We start from the raw sequence: 16,832 nt of genomic DNA, 5'->3' as shown, positions 1-16,832 counted from the left end.
AAAACTCATACTGTTGATCCCAGGGGATTTGAATTCCAATTTCTAGCCCAAATGTGTCATGGCCTGAGGGGACTGTTAACTCAGACATAGGACATCCTTGGCCCTGAGAGACTGAAATCTAAGTAACAAAGAACAAAAAGAGACAGTCAGGAAAGCTCAAGGTTGTCTGGGTTTGGGAATTTGTCATCTGATTAAAAATAAATCTGTTAGAAGATACATGAATACTGCATACTAGTTGTAGGCAGTTTGTCTCAGGATGCAAAAGCAACATTGGAATTAGCAATCCTATTCCAATAGCAAGACGCCTACATAGTTGTACCTTGGCAGAAGCCTGGAGATGATTCAACAGACCAGAGTGCTACCTGGTTCTGACTTTAATCCACTATGGAGAACAGTATGGAGGTTCCCTTGTATATATGTACCACATTTTCTTTATCCATTCCTCTGTCGATAGACATTTAGGTTGCTTCCATGTCTTGACTATTGTAAATAGTGCTGCAGTGAACATTGGGGTGCATGTATCTTTTCGGTTTTCTCTGGATATATGCCCAGTAGTGGGATTGCTGTGTCATATGGTAGTTCTATTTTTAGTTTATTAAGGAACCTCCATACTGTTCTCCATAGTGGTTATACCAATTTACATTCCCACCAACAGTTTAGGACAGTTGCCTTTTCTCCACACCCTCTCCAGCATTTATCGTTTGTGGACTTTTTATAATGGCCATTCTGACTGGTGTGAGGTGATACCTCATTGTAGTTTAGGAATCTAATTTTTAAAAAATGATACAAATGAATTTATTTACAAAACAGAAACAGACTTACAGATGTCTAAAACAAACTTATGGTTACCAAAGGGGAAACATGGTGGGGAGGGATAAATCAGAAGCTTAGGATGAACATACACACACTACTATATATAAGACAGATAACCAACAAGGACATACCGTATAGCACAAGGAACTCTACTCAGCATTCTGTGATAACCTATAAGAGAAAAGAATTTTAAAAAAATGAATATATGTATATGTATAACTGAATCATTTTGCTGTACACCTGAAACTAACACAACATTGTAAATCAACTATACTCCAGTAAAATTAAAATTTTAAAAAATTCAAATAAAAAGTTGGACTTTAGGGTGCTAGAGACAGCTGTCTGCTTCATTACTAACTAGTCATCTGAACTTGAACAATTTACTTAGACTCTCTCTCTCCAAGCCTCAGTCTTCTCATCTATAAAATAGGGATGATAGGATGCTATAAAGATTAAATGATATGATTGGCTAGACTACCCAGTGCTCACTGGGCTCACTGTGAACAGCAAGACCTGTTTTTACTGGAGTTGTATGTCTTTTGAATATAGGTGCATATATTAGTCAGCTCGGGCTGCCATGACAAAATGCCACCGACTGGGTGGTTTAAACAACAGAAATTTGTTTCTCACAGTTCTGGAGGCTGGAAGTCTAAAATCAAGATGCCAGCTGGGTTGGTTTCTCCTGAGGCCTCCCTCCCTGGTTTGCAGGTGGCTGCCTTCTTGCTGTGTCCTCACACAGCCTTTCATCTGTGCCTGTGTATCCCTGGCGTCTCTCGCTCTCTTCTTATAAAGACACCATTTGTATTACATTAGGGTCCCACCGTTATGACTTCATTGAACTTTAATTATCTTCTTAAAGGTCACATCTCCAAATCCAGTCATATTGGAGGTTACGCCTTCAACATACAAATTTTAGGGGGGCATAATTCAACCCATAACAAGGCCAGAAGTCAGACTGCAGTAGATTAAAAAGAGAACAGGAGGTAGGAAATGGACCCAGTGGATACAGTCAACTTTTCTGAGACATTTGACAGTGCAGGAGAGGAGAGAAAAATATTATTTTTATCATTGTTATTTCTGTCAATATTGAGAGAGAGTTTGGCAAAGTAGAAAAAACATAAGGTTCGGCATCAAAGACTTGGGTATAAATTCTACCTCTGTCTTTTCTCCTGTGTAACACCTGGTCACTCATTTCTTCACCAATGTGAGACTCAGATTCCCCATATGTAAACAAATGGATAATTCTACCTCATTGCGGAGTTATTGTGAGGATTAGAATGATATCAGTAGAGCACCTAGCCCATCTCTTGGCATATAACGAACTTAATGAATGTTAAGCACTCTATTAAAAACCCCCCAGAGTGCATGCTTTTAAATGGTGGCTGAGTCACACTGTGAAGTTCCCAGTCCTATGAGGAATCATGCTGTGCTCTCCACAGAGCTTGCCTCCCACATCAGCATCTTGATTGGGTTAGGTGATGTTGCTTTTATAACTTATCATATGCTGGTGATTGTGGATGATTTCAGGTGTGTTTTTAGAGCTTGTCAGCCTTCTAGAAATAGAAACAGCCCTTTGGCAGGTAGGAGTCATTAAGAAGTAAGGTATCAGTCAGCTAGGAAAACAAAGAGTCTGCAGGCAGACTCTTAAAGTGTGGTGCTTTGAATACTGAACGTGATGCTCGTCCTACCACACATGCTTAACTCAGTTACACTGACCCTTCAGCCCTGGTTCTTTTGTCTCAGTCTCATCATCTACAAGCCTGAGCCAGCGGGAGGAAGAAACCTTGTTGATAGTGTGGTTTTGACTGCTCTGTTGTTACAAAGGCTGAGAAGTTAATGTGCTATTTTGTTTCTTTGCAGTGGAAAGGTCATTAGGTTTAGAGGAGGTTATACTATGATTGAAAGATTGCTCAGATAATCTGATTAAAATTTCCTCCACTTTTGCCCATGCTGTGTTTCTCAGAACAATGCATAGAGAATACTGTGATTCCAAAGAAAGCATTCAAGGTCCACCAACTGTCCACAAACCCCAGTTTGAGAAATAATTTTCTAGAGGGCAGCTAAGGTTCAAGGGGCTCCAAGGGGATTGAAACTTCAGCGGCAACATCATTTGTTAATTGATTCACTTATTCATCCATCCCCCAAATAATTTTTGAGGAACTCTGGGGTATTAGACTCTATGTTAGGTCCAGAGGATATACAGATCTGTTAAGACGTTGCTCCTGTCCTCATGGCACTCACAATGAAGAAGACAGACATGAACAGATCATAAATGTAATTAGTGTTTTACATGCTATATGAGAGGTAGGTAAGATGTGAGAACTCTGACCAGGGCCCCATCAGTTCTGCATGGTGGAATAATTGGAAAGCCTTCAGAAAGAAGGCAGTAATATTTAAATGGGATTAGAAAAGATGTATATATTTCAATTGGAGGAAAAAGGAAAGAGGAATATTTTTTGTTTTGTTTTGTTTTGTTTTTCTTTTTGCGGTACGCGGGCCTCTCACTGTTGTGGCCTCTCCCGTTGCGGAGCAACAGGCTCCGGACGTGCAGGCTCAGCGGCCATGGCTCACGGGCGCAGGCACTCCACGACATGTGGGATCTTCCCAGACTGGGGCACGAACCCGTGTCCCCTGCATCGGCAGGTGGACTCTCAACCACTGCGCCACCAGGGAAGCCCAAGAGGAATATTTTAAGTTGAGGAAATTATACTGTAAATGATTCAAAAGATGCTTTCATCAAGACATTTTCAAGAAAGCAGAGTCTTTCCATCTGTTATTGTCTATTTATATTAGGTCTATTCCGTGGCATGTATTTCTGCATTGACAACTGCAATAACTTCAACACAGACCAATGCACTGGATCAACAGAAATTTTATGGAGGACCATCTTCCTACATCCTCTCAAGCTCAGGACCCAGAGTAGAATCAACCCATCCAATCCAGAGAACAAAAAAGAAAATTGGAAAAAACCCATTTTAGCTTTTAAAATTTTCCCCATAAAACCCAGCCTGAGGTCAGTTTGTTAATGCCTAGCTCCCTTTTCTCAGCTACTTTTAGGCCTGTGCAAATTCTTTAGGTACACACTGCGCTTAGTTCCTCATCAATTTTATCCTTGTCAGCTCAGACTTTATTCTTGGCCTGCCCATCTTTTCATAGACTTTTATTTTTCTTATCCCCCCATCACTATTCTGCAGCTTTTTCATATCATTGTTCCAAAATAAACTATTGTAATATGAAAAGTACAAAACAAATATTTGCTTTTATCTCCTCTTCCTCACTTTGACAAACACAACCTTTCCAAGTATTTATTTCATTGCCATTAGTGGTCTTTTGTAAACTGCTTGAGGGCAGTAATTAAGACACACCAAGATTAGGGTTCCACTGACTTTCTTTTCCCTGATAAGTGAGAGCTCTGGCCCCTCACTAACATCAGAGTGTCAGGGCAGTAAGTAGGCACAGATGTTAATGAGAGGCAGCATCATTAATTATCAAAAATTATGGGACTTTTGTAGTCAAAAATGTCTAAATTTCCAACTAACACATGAGCCATGGAATCAGGAGTGCGTGGCCCTGAGACCAGTTGATGAGAAGATGTTCTGAGCCTCAGCTGTCTGAGTTGGGAATCTGTAGCTAAGAGTAAGGAATATAATGGAGAGAAGCCATGGCTTCAGTACTGGCCCTGGATATGAGGAGTTCCTTAGCTGAGGTGTGGACTGGACCATGGCAGGAAGAATCTCTTAGGTCTCCATTGGGCCCCACTGCAAAGCAGCTGAAGTTACTTAAGGATGCTATACTTTGAGACCTGGGCACCCAGATCCTAATATATCCCAATACCTCCCGACTTGCATTCTACAGGACCCTAGCGCACAGATGAAGATGTTAGCAGAGGTTACTTGTGGGGAAAAAGAGTTCAGTGGACAAATGCCATTTGGGGTCAATGGGTTAAACAAAGTTAAACAGAATTCTTTGTTGCAAATCCTCTCAAAACCTTTATATTCCAGTGTTTTGCTCCCAAACTACATTAAACTTAACAGAATTTACCAAATTTACATGGATACAAAAGTCTTTTTTTGTGTAGAGCATCTCTGAGAAATTATAGTGTAAATATAATTCACAAAGCAAAGTATAATATTTCAGCATTTATCTGTAGCTATGGATTCCCTTGGCTGCAAAGTAGGGTGTAGCCAGAAGTTCCCTGGGCTCCAGTCCATCCAGTGTGCACCTATGAAGACTGGGTTTATGCCAGTCAAACTGGAAGCGGAGTACTTCACTCATTTCAGCACCTGATCTCTCTGCTTTATTTGTAGCCCGAGGCAAAATATTTGATTTTAATGGAATCTTCAGAGTGTATTTAGCAGAGTCCTATCTCACAGTTGCATGATACAAGGGTGGTACAGACTGCTATCAAATTAAAATTCCATTTTTATAACTCGTGCTTGATATATACACACATTTGAAGTGTTAAGATTTTCCATGATTTTTACACTTTTCAAACTGCACTGTAAAAATGTTCATAGTGTGGTGTCTGATGACTAGAAAGTTTGAAAAAATATTACGTAGAATTAGCTGAATACTGTATACTCTGGGAAATGTAAGGACTGTTATTAGCAGTGTGAGAATCCTTCCTCTGGAAAAATCAGACATGCAGTAAACATTTCCTTCCATTTTCCTATGTTGCTGTGTATACACATTGGTGAGCAGTGACCGTTCTTAAGACTTTGGTTTTCCTCCGCAGACAGCGTGGAAGATGAACTGGAGATGGCCACCGTCAGGCATCGGCCTGAGGCTCTCGAGCTTCTGGAAGCCCAGAGCAAATTTACCAAGAAGGAGCTCCAGATTCTATACAGAGGATTTAAGAATGTAAGAACTTTCTTTTTGACTTTACCTTCACACAGTTCTCAGAGGAGCACTGAGAAACGAGAGGGAAAAAGGGAAAATGTGCAGTTCTGTGAGAGCCCCATCCTATGTACACTTCTTATAGATCTTTCCTAGATATGAAAATTGTTGATATCCATTTGGGCTTTGGTTCACTTTGGTACACCATTATTTGTCCAATCAAACAAGGATGAGTATAGAAGAAAGGTTTACTTTATTCAATTTCTAGTTGGGATTATTTTTTTCCTTTTCGGTTATATCGACATCATTTCAATAAGCTCTAATTGTCTATAGGACTAATTGACTATCGATTGGAGCCTATCAAGGAACTCCACTCCTAGCATTGCAGAAAAGTCATGATAAGTTTGATAATTTCTAAAAGAGCATGTTACCCATGACTCTGAACAACAGGTATCTGTAGGTAGTCCCTCCTTTCGGTTCTCTGATCCAGGAGCACCTATCATGCTCCTTCCTGAGTGAATCATCGTCAAGAAGAGTGACAGTCCTTGCACACCAGAGGGTGACGGTGAGGGATAAGGAGTGGGCTGGGCAATCTGTCAGGCATACACTCTTAGTGATGCCTTGGTACATGCTCAGGATTAAGCTAGATACTGCAGGGTATTCGAAAGCCAGCTTCTGTCCTCAAGGAGCTAATGGTCTGAATAGGCAGAGAACACTCGCCCTCGTGAATTTATTTGAAAGTAATTCATCCTTAAAAGTATTAAATGGTCGTATATTAAGTGGCATACACAGCCCAAGATGTGTTATGTTCTTACACATATGTAAACCATAGTTACATATGCTACAGGTGTCCCTTGAGAGCCTAGTGAATTGCTTCAATTCCTCCTCAAATCCAGCCCCTAACAGCCTCCATTCCATGGTCTGTAGGAATCTATAGAGTCCAAAGATTTCTGCTAGTTCCATCCTCTTGAAATCTGTCCACCTCAATGCTATCTCTGTCCAACCTCATGAAGATGAAAAACTGCCTCTTCTACGGTATCCACACAAAAATTTACTTACAGAATTTGTAATGCTAGTTGCCTTTTCAGAATATTTTTATAAGGTCCCAACATGCATATTACACACAAACTTCCACCACCTCTCTGACTCCATGGGGTCTCTCTCTACCCCATTTCTGCTCTTCACTGCTCTCCTTGCCTGGGCTACCTAAATGTTTCCTTCCATTGTTCCTCTGAAGCCTGGTCCTCTTCTGACACCCAGGCATTTGTGGGGGTGGACTGGGTGGGGAGGAAGGCGATATAATGGAGATGGGTGCTTACCCCACACAGGTAGGACTCATATTACACATCAAGATGTGTAATCTATCAAGATGACACATACAAATAAACAGACCTAAAGAGAAAGGGACTTTGAAAATTAGGCTCAAGAATTCTTAGTCATGGGCCTCCCTGGTGGCACAGTGGTTGAGAGTCCACCTGCCAATTCAGGGGACACGGGTTCGTGCCCCGGTCTGAGATCCTTGCCGGGTAGAGTAATCTTGGTTGTAGGTTCTTCCCTTTCACCACTTTAAATATTTCGTGCCACTTCCTTCTGGCTTGTAAAGTTTCTGCTAAGAAATCAGCTGTTAAACTTATGGGAGTTCCCTTGTATGTTATTTGTTGCTTTTCCCTTGTTTCTTTCAATAATTTTTCTTTGTCTTTAATTTTTGTCAATTTGATTACTATGTGTCTTGGTATGTTTCTCCTTGGGTTTATCCTGCCTGGGACTCTGCACTTCCTGGACAGGGGTGACTATTTCCTTTCCCATGTTAGGGAAGTTTTCGACTATAATATCTTCAAATATTTTCTCGGGTCCTTTCTCTCTTTCTTCTCCTTCTGGGACACCTATAATTAGAATGTTGGTGCAATTAATGTTGTCCCAGAGGTCTCTTAGGCTGTCCTCATTTCTTTTCATTCTTTTCTCTTTATTCTGTTCCACAGCAGTGAATTCCACCATTCTGTCTTCCAGGTCACTTATCCGTTCTTCTGCCTCAGTTATTCTGCTATTGATTCCTTCTAGTGTATTTTTCATTTCAGTCATTGTATTGTTCATCTCTGTTTGTTTGTTCTTTAATTCTTCTAGGTTTTTGTTAAACATTTCTTGTATCTTCTTGATCTTTGCCTCCATTTTTTTTCTGAGGTCCTGGATCATCTTCACTATCATTATTCTGAATTCTTTTTCTGGAAGGTTGCCTACTTCCACTTCATTTAGTTGTTTTTCTGGGGTTTTATCTTGTTCTTTCATCTGGTACATAGTCTTCTGCCTTTTCATTTTGTCTATCTTTATATGAATGTGGTTTTCGTTCCACAGGCTGCAGAATTATAGTTATTTTTGCTTCTACTGTCTGCCCTCTGGTGGATGAAGCTATCTAAGAGGCTTGTGCAAGCTTCCTGATGGGAGGGACCTGTGGTGGGTAGAGCTGGGTGTTACTGTCGTGGGCAGAGCTCAGTAAAACTTTTATTTACTTGTCTGCTGATGGGTGGGGCTGAGTTCCCTCCCTGTTGGTTGTTTGGCCTGAGGCAACCCAGCACTGGAGCCTACCGGCTCTTTGGTGTGGCTAACGACAGACTCCGAGGGGTGGGGGTGGGGGCTCACACCAAGGAGTACTTCCCAGAACTTCTGCTGCCAGTGTCCTTGTCCCTGCAGTGAGCCACAGCCACCCCCATCTGCAAGAGACCCTCCAACACTAGCAGGTAGGTCTGGTTCAGTCTCCTATGGGGTCACTGCTCCTTTCCCTGGTCCTGATGTGCACACTACTTTGTGTGTGCCCTCCAAGAGTGGAGTCTCTGTTTCCCCCAGTCCTGTGGAAGTCCTGCAATCAAATCCCACTAGCCTTCAAAGTCTGATTCTCTGGGAATTCCTCCTCCCATTGCCAGTCCCCCAGGTTGGGAAGCCTGATGTGAGGCTCAGAACCTTCACTCCAGTGGGTGGACTTCTGTGGTATAATTGTTCTCCAGTTTGTGAGTCACCCACCCAGTGGTTATGGGATTTGATTTTATTGTGATTGTGCCCCTCCTACCGTCTCATTGCAGTTTCTCCTTTGTCTTTGGATGTGGAGTATCTTTTTTGGTGAGTTCCAGTCGATAATTGTTCAGCAGTTAGTTGTGATTCTGTGTGCTCTTGCAAGAGGGAGTGACAAACTCCCCATATTTTGATTAAAAGAATAAACCATTCATCAACATCTTAAACCAGTCACACTTATATGAAAGTGGTTGAACTCCCCTGCAAGTAAAGATTACCAGAGCTCCCCAATCTTTTTCCAGTGCTATATCTCTGACAGTATTTCTCCAACATATATTGTAAATATAAATGGGAAATTGGAGGAAAGGAAGATAGTGAGAGATTTCTCTGCCCCTCACCCTGTCTTACCCACTGACTCATCCCCACATTTTTATTTCTCTTACCACATACTAAACTGAATCTTCAAAAGTAGGCAACTGATAGAAATGGAGAATATAGTACAGTGTATCTCAATCTTTACTGTCCCTCAGAATAACCTGAAGGATTTGTTAAAACAGATTGCTGGGCCCCAGACTGAAACATTATGATTTAGTGTCTGAGATTGGGGTGGAGAATTTGCCTTTCTCATATGTTCCCAAGTGCTGCTGACGCTCCTTGTCTGGCGACCACACTAGTACAATGCAAACATCATAAACACTGGTGTCACTCAGACTCAGGTCCATATCTTATTTGTTTAGGGAGATTCCTCTGAATCAGTGGCTTGTGTGTCCTTGTCTCTACAAATTGGGATAATGATATCTACATTACATGGGTTTTGCCTTTGTTTTGCTGGGGTTTTTTTTTAGTAAATTCAGATAATAAACATTAAGTTCAACAAAAAGGAATTATTATAGTGTGGCCCAAAATAGTCAATGTCAGTTTTATGTTCCATCAGAGTGGGGCAGTCATGGTTGACCTACATACCTCCTCAGCAGTGTTTTAGGTTTTGAGCTACATAATTATGTATTTAAAAGGTTGCAGAAAGATGCAAGTTATTAGGTACACATCAGCAGTCTCATGTTGCAGTCATTTAGGGAGCTTTAAAAACTACAGATAGCTGGGTATCATGCTTGGTGATTCTGATGTAATTGCTCCCAGAAGAAGCGTGAGCGTCAGGATTTATCCCACTTTCCAGGTAATGAAAATGTGCAGCCAAGATTGAGAACCAACATTGAGAACGGTTCTCAATGTATAAGATCATAGCCATAAAGGCGCTTCTATCACAAACAGAATTGACCTACTTGTGATGAGCCCTCTAATGTCAAATATCAATGGTTGAACTGGCTACATTGGAGCCTTATGAAACCCTTGGTGGGTGGGGTGGGATGTGTGTGCAGATGATGACTCTGATGACTCTGATTTAGTTAAATATGGAGTGATGTTTAATAATCTTTTTTTTAAAAAACTTCTTTAAAAAAAATCCCATTTTAATAAACTGATAATAGAAGGTCACATTTGAAAAAGACTGACTTAGAAGGTCATACAAGTCATACAAGTATCTGTATACATGACGCATAAACTTGCTTTGCTGTTCTCTTTCAGAATCAAGCATAACTTCACTCAACACTAGGTGATAATGAATGGTCCGTTGGGCATTAAGTTTTCATAAGGCTATGTCTCTTTGACATTTCCTCTCATTAATAAATAATTTACAGTATATTCTTCCCAATTTTTAAGGCACAGGATGAAAGATAGTTGCAGCTAGGTAGACCTAATATGTTTTGGACCTCTGACTGCTTCCTGTCCCAAATCTTTCTCTGCTTCCTTATCTTTCACTATTTTGAATTGTAATAGGTCAAAATATCCTTTACATTCAAATACATCTTTAAAGTATCACTTTAATAATTGTTAATGTCATTCTTCCCTAAAATTTTTAAGTGTTAATATTCTTTTTACCTCAAAATGCAAGATGTTTGTATTAGTTTTCTATTGTGTGTAACAAATTACTACATATTTAGTGACTTAAAGAAATGCACATTCATTATCTCACAGTCTTGAAGGTTAGGAGTCCAGAAATGACTTACCTGGTTCCTCTGCTTGGGGTCTCATAAGGTTACCATCCAGGTGTTGGTAAGGCTGCATTTCTCTTTGGGTTTAGGAGTCGTCTTCTAAGCTCATGGGGTTGTTGGCAGAGTTCATTTCCTTGTGGTTGTATTTCTGAGGTCCCCACTCTTGTGTTAGCTGTCAACCTGGGGCCACTCACCTCCTAGAGGCCTCCTGTAGTCCTTTGCCAATGGTGCTCTCACAGACTCTTTCATAGCACGGAAGCTCACTTCTACAAAGCCAGCAAGAGAGATTCTCTCTACTCAGCTAAAGCAGAGCCATATAATGTTACGTAATCGTGGAACTAACATCTCCTCCCATCACTCTTGTACATCCCAGCACTCAAGGCAGGGGATTAAAAAGCATGTGATTTATGGGAAGTCACATTTCCATGATATCCATCACAGTGGTCTTTGTGAGGAGGCAGCAACCCTTATGGAGTAGAGCTGCTACATTTGGTCTGAAGTCACATTTCAAGCACAGTTAATACCCCCCCTCAGTTTTTTGCCTGCAATCCAGACTTCTCCTGAGGGATTTTACCAAAAGTGATACCAACATTCCCCCCCTGGTTTCTACAAGAGATTTGATGTTATGGCCAAAGGAACCAGTAAAAGAGGAAAGTTCTTTGATGGGGCTATTTCACCCCACTTGAAGGGTTTGAGAACGTCTGCACTTTAAAAATAGACGAAGGGAACTGACGATGAATTTACAGGGATCTACATTTTTGACAAAGGACATGTACGTAAAAAGCTTTTACATGTACGTAAAAAGGTGGGGGGGGGGAGTTAGGCACATGCATGGGAAACAGTGGGATAGGTGGGTAGGATAGAGAAATAAGCTGCTCATTGTATGAGGCAATTTCTCTTTTGTCATGAGCCCTCAGAGTTATTCTTTTTTCTTTTTAACATCTTTACTGGAGTATAAATGCTTTACAATGGTGTGTTAGTTTATGCTTTATAATAAAGTGAATCAGCTATACATATACATATATCCCCATATACCCTCCCTCTTGCATCTCCCTCCCACCCTCCCTATCCCATCCTTCTAGGTGGACACAAAGCACCGAGCTGATCTCCCTGTGCTATGAAGCTACTTCCCACTAGCTATCTATTTTACATTTGGTAGTGTATATAAGTCCATGCCACTCTCTCACTTCGTCCCAGCTTACCCTTCCCCCTCCCCATGTCCTCAAGTCCATTCTCTACGTCTGAGTCTTTATTCCTGTCCTGCCCCTAGTTTCTTCAGAACCATTTATTTTTTAGATTCCATATATATGGGTTAGCTTACAGTATTTGTTTTTCTCTTTCTGACTTACTTCACTCTGTATGACAGACTCTAGGTCCATCCACCTCAATAACTACAAATAACTCAATTTTGTTTCTTTTTATGGCTGAATAATATTCCACTGTATATATGTGCCACATCTTCTTTATCCATTCATCTGTCGATGGACACTTAGGCTGCTTCCATGTCCTGGCTATTGTAAATAGAACTGCAATGAATATTGTGGTACATGCCTCTTTTTGAATTATGGTTTTCTCAGGGTATATGCCCAGTAGTGGGATTGCTAGGTCATGTGGTAGTTCTATTTTTAGCTTTTTAAGGAACCTCCATACTGTTCTCCATAGTGGCTGTATCAATTTACATTTCCACCAACAGTGCAAGAGGGTTCCCTTTTCTACACACCCTCTCCAGCATTTATTGTTTGTAGATTTTTTGATGATGGCCATTCTGACCATTGTGAGGTGATACCTCATTGTAGTTTTGATTTTCATTTCTCTAATGATTAGTGATGTTGAGCATCCTTTCATGTGTTTGCTGCCAATCAGTATATCTTCTTTGGGGAAATGTCTATTTAGATCTTCTGCCCATTTTTCGATTGGGTTGTTTGTTTTTTTGATATTGAGCTGCATGTAAATTTCGGAGATTAATCCTTTGTCAGTTGCTTCATTTGCAAATATTTTCTCCCATTCTGAGGGTTGTCTTTTGGTCTTGTTTATGGTTTCCTTTGCTATGTAGAAGCTTTTAAGTTTTATTAGGTCCCTTTTGTTTATTTTTGTTTTTATTTTCATTTCTCTAGGAGGTGGGTCAAAAAGGATCTTACTGTGATTTATGTCATAGTGTGTTCTGCCTATGTTTTCCTCTAAGAGTTTTATAGTGTCTGGCCTTACATTTAGGTCTTTAATCCATTTTGAGTTTATTTTTGTGTATGGTGTTAAGAAGTGTTCAAATTTCATTCTTTTACATATAGCTGTCCAGTTTTTCCAGCACCACTTATTGAAGAGGCTGTCTTTTCTCCATTGTATATTCTTGCCTCCTTTATCAAAAATAAGATGACCATATGTGTGTGGGTTTATCTCTGGGCTTTCTATCCTGTTCCATTGATCTGTATTTCTGTTTTTGTGCCAGTACTATACTGTCTTTATTACTGTAGCTTTGTAGTATAGTCTGAAATCAGGGAGCCTGATTCCTCTAGCTCCATTGTTCTTTCTCAAGATTGCTTTGGCTATTCGGGGTCTTTTGTGTTTCCATACAAATTGTGAAATCTTTTGCTCTAGTTCTGTGAAAAAGGCCAGTGGGGGCTTCCCTGGTGGTGCAGTGGTTGGGAGTCCACCTGCCAATGCAGGGGACATGGGTTCATGTCCCGGTCTGGGAGGATCCCACATGGCGCAGAGCGGCTGGACCTGTGAGCCATGGCCGCTGAGCCTGTGCGTCCGGAGCCTGTGCTCTGCAATGGGAGAGGCAACAACAGTGAGAGGCCCACGTACCGCAAAAAAAAAAAAAAAAAAAGGCCAGTGGTAGTTTGATAGGGATTGCATTGAATCTGTAGATTGCTTTGGGTAGTAGAGTCATTTTCACGATGTTGGTTCTTCCAATCCAAGAACGTTGTATGTCTCTCCATCTGTTTGTATCATCTTTAATTTCTTTCATTAGTGTCTTATAGTTTTCTGCATACAGGTCTTTTGTCTCCTTACGTAGGTTTATTCCTAGGTATTTTATTCTTTTTGTTGCAATGGTAAATGGGAGTGTTTCCTTAATTCCTCTTTCAGATTATTCATCATTAGTGTATAGGAATGCAAGGGATTTCTGTGCATTAATATTGTATTCTGCTATTTTACCAAATTCATTGATTAGCTCTAGTAGTTTTCTGGTAGCATCTTTAGGATTCTCTATGTATACTATCATGTCATCTGCAAACAATGACAGTTTTACTTCTTCTTTTCTGATTTGGATTCCTTTTATTTCTTTTTCTTCTCTGATTGCTGTGGCTAAAGCTTCCAAAACTATGTTGAATAATATTGGTAAGAATGGGCAACCTTGTCTTGTTCCTGATCTTAGTGGAAATGTTTTCAGTTTTTCACCGTTCAGAATGATGTTGGCTGTGGGTTTGTCATATATGGCCTTTATTATGTTGAGGTAAGTTCCTTCTACGCCTACTTTCTGAAGTTTTTATCATAAATGGGTGTTGAATTTTGTCAAAAGCTTTCTCTGCATCTATTGAGATTATCATATGTTTTCTCTCCTTCAATTTGTTAATATGGTTTATCAATTTAAGTGATTTACATATATTGAAGAATCCTTGCATTCCAGTGATAAACCCCACTTGACCATGGTGTATGATCCTTTTAACATGCTGTTGTAATCTATTTGCTGTATTTTGTTGAGAATTTTTGCATCTATGTTCATCAGTGATACTGGCCTGTCATTTTCTTTCTTTGTGACATCTTTGTCTGGTTTTGGTATCAAGGTGATGGTGGCCTCACAGAATCAGTTTGAGAGTGTTTCTCCCTCTGTTATATTTTGGAAGAGTTTGAGAAGGATAGGTGTTAAATCTCCTCTAAATGCTTGATAGAATTCTCCTGTGAAGCCATCTGGTCCTGGACTTTGTTTGTTGGAAGATTTTTAATCAGAGTCTCAATTTCAGTGCTTGTGATTGGTCAGTTTATATTTTCCATTTCTTCCTAGTTCAGTCTCGTAAAGTTATGCTCTTCTAAAATTTTTCCATTTCTTTCTGGTTGTCCATTTTATTGGCATATAGTTACTTGTAGTAATCTCTCATGATCCTTTGGATTTCTGCAATGTCAGTTGTTATGTCTCCTTTTTCATTTCTAATTCTATTGATCTGAGTCTCTCCCTGTTTTTCTTGATGAGTATGGCTAGTGGTTTATCAATTTTGTTTATCTTCTCAAAGAACTAGCTTTCGGTTTTATTGATCTTTGCTATCATTTCCTTCATTTCTTTTTCATTTATTTCTGATCTGATCTTTATGATTTCTTTCCTTCTGCTAACTTTGAGGGGTTTTTTGGTTCTTCTTTCTCTAATTGCCTTAGTTATAAGGTTAGGTTATTTATTTGAAATTTTTCTTTTTTCTTGAGGTAGGATTCTATTGCTGTAAACTTCCCTCTTAGAACCACTTTTGCTGCATCCCATAGTTTTTGCATCATCCTGTTTTAATTGTCATTTGTTTCTAGGTATGTTTTTATTTCCTCTTTGATTTCTTCAGTGATCTCTTGGTTATTTAGTAGTGTATTGTTTAGCCTCCATGTGTTTGTATTTTTTACAGATTTTTTCCTGTAATTGATATCTAGTCTTATAGCACTGTGATTGGAAAAGATACTTGATATAATTTCAATTTTCTTAAATTTACCAAGGCTTGATTAGTGACCCAAGATATGATCTTTCCTGGAGAATGTTCCATGAGCATTTGAGAAGAAAATGTATTCTGTTCTTTGTGGATGGAATATCCTATAAATATCGATTAAGTTCATCTTGTTTATTGTAATATTTCAAGCTTGTGTTTCCTTATTTATTTTCATTTTGGATGATCTGTCCCTTGGTGAAAGTAGTGTGTTAAAGTCCCCTACTATGATTGTATTACTGTTGATTTCCCCTTTTATGGCTGTTAGCATTTGCCTTAAGTATTGAGGTGCTCCTATGTTGGGTGCCTAAATATTTACAATTGTTATATCTTCTTCTTGGATTGATCCCTTGATCATTATGTAGTGTTCTTCTTTGTCTCTTGTAATAGTCTTTCTTTTAAAGTCTATTTTGTCTGATATGAGAATTGCTTCTCCAGCTTTCTTTTGATTTCCATTTGCATGGAATATCTTTTTCCATCCCCTCAGTTTCAGTCTGTATGTGTCCCTAGGTTTGAAATGGATCTCTTGTAGACAGCATATATGCGGGTCTTGTTTTTGTATCCATTCAGCCAGTCTATGTCTTTTGGTTGGAGCATTTAATCCATTTACATTTAAGGTAGTTATCGATATGTGTGTTCCTCTTCCCATTTTCTTAATTGTTTTGGGTTTGTTATTGTAGGTCTTTTCCTTCTCTTGTGTTTCCTGCCTAGAGAAATTCCTTTAGGATTTGCTGCAAAGCTGGTTTTGTGGTGCTGAATTCTCTTACCTTTTGCTTGTCTGTAAAGGTTTTAATTTCTCCGTCGAATCTGAATGAGGTCCTTGCTGGGTCGAGTAATCTTGGTTGTAGGTTTTTCTCTTTCATCACTTTAAATATGTCCTGCCACTCCCTTCTGACTTGGAGAGTTTCTGCTGAAAGACCACCTGTTAACTTTATGGGGATTCCATTGTATGTTATTTGTTGTTTTCCCTTGCTGCTTTTAATCTTTTTTCTTTGTGCTTGATTTTTGATAGTTTGATTAATATGTGCCTTTTCGTGTTTCTCCTTGGATTTATCCTATATGGGACACTCTGTGCTTCCTGGACTTGATTGAGTATTTCTTTTCCCATATTAGGGAAATTTTCAAGTATAATCTGTTCAAATATTTTCTCAGTCCCTTTTTTTTCTCTTCTTCTTCTGGGACCCCTATAATTCGAATGTTCGTGCATTTAATATTGTCCCAGAGGACTCTGAGACTGTCCTCAATTCTTTTCATTCTTTTTTCTTTATTTTGCTCTGAAGTAGTTATTTCCACTATTTTATCTTCCAGTTCACTTATTCATTCTTCTGCCTCAGTTAGTCTGCCATTGATTCCTTCTAGAGAATTTTTAATTTTATTTATTGTGTAGTTCTTCATTATTTGTTTGCTCTTTAGTTCTTCTAGGTCCTTGTTAAACGTTTCTTGTATTTTCTCCATTCTATTT

The 16,832-nt window shown here is 39.5% G+C and overlaps 1 protein-coding gene across 7 annotated transcripts in view; it reads left to right on the top strand.

Moving 5' to 3' along the window:
• The window catches only part of KCNIP4 (potassium voltage-gated channel interacting protein 4), a 1,198,945-nt gene that overhangs the window by 1,085,470 nt on the left and 96,643 nt on the right, over window positions 1-16,832 (top strand). For all 7 annotated transcript variants that reach the window (XM_060299203.1, XM_060299199.1, XM_060299202.1 and 4 more), the window contains one exon: window positions 5,549-5,673. In XM_060299203.1, the coding sequence (XP_060155186.1) occupies window positions 5,549-5,673 (125 nt within the window). The remainder of the gene's footprint in view (window positions 1-5,548; window positions 5,674-16,832) is intronic.

The sequence above is a fragment of the Globicephala melas genome, chromosome 5 (assembly GCF_963455315.2).
Source record: "Globicephala melas chromosome 5, mGloMel1.2, whole genome shotgun sequence".
Lineage (NCBI taxonomy): Eukaryota > Metazoa > Chordata > Mammalia > Artiodactyla > Delphinidae > Globicephala > Globicephala melas.
Note: the sequence above shows the minus strand (reverse complement) of the source record. Positions and strands in the feature narration are given on the sequence as shown.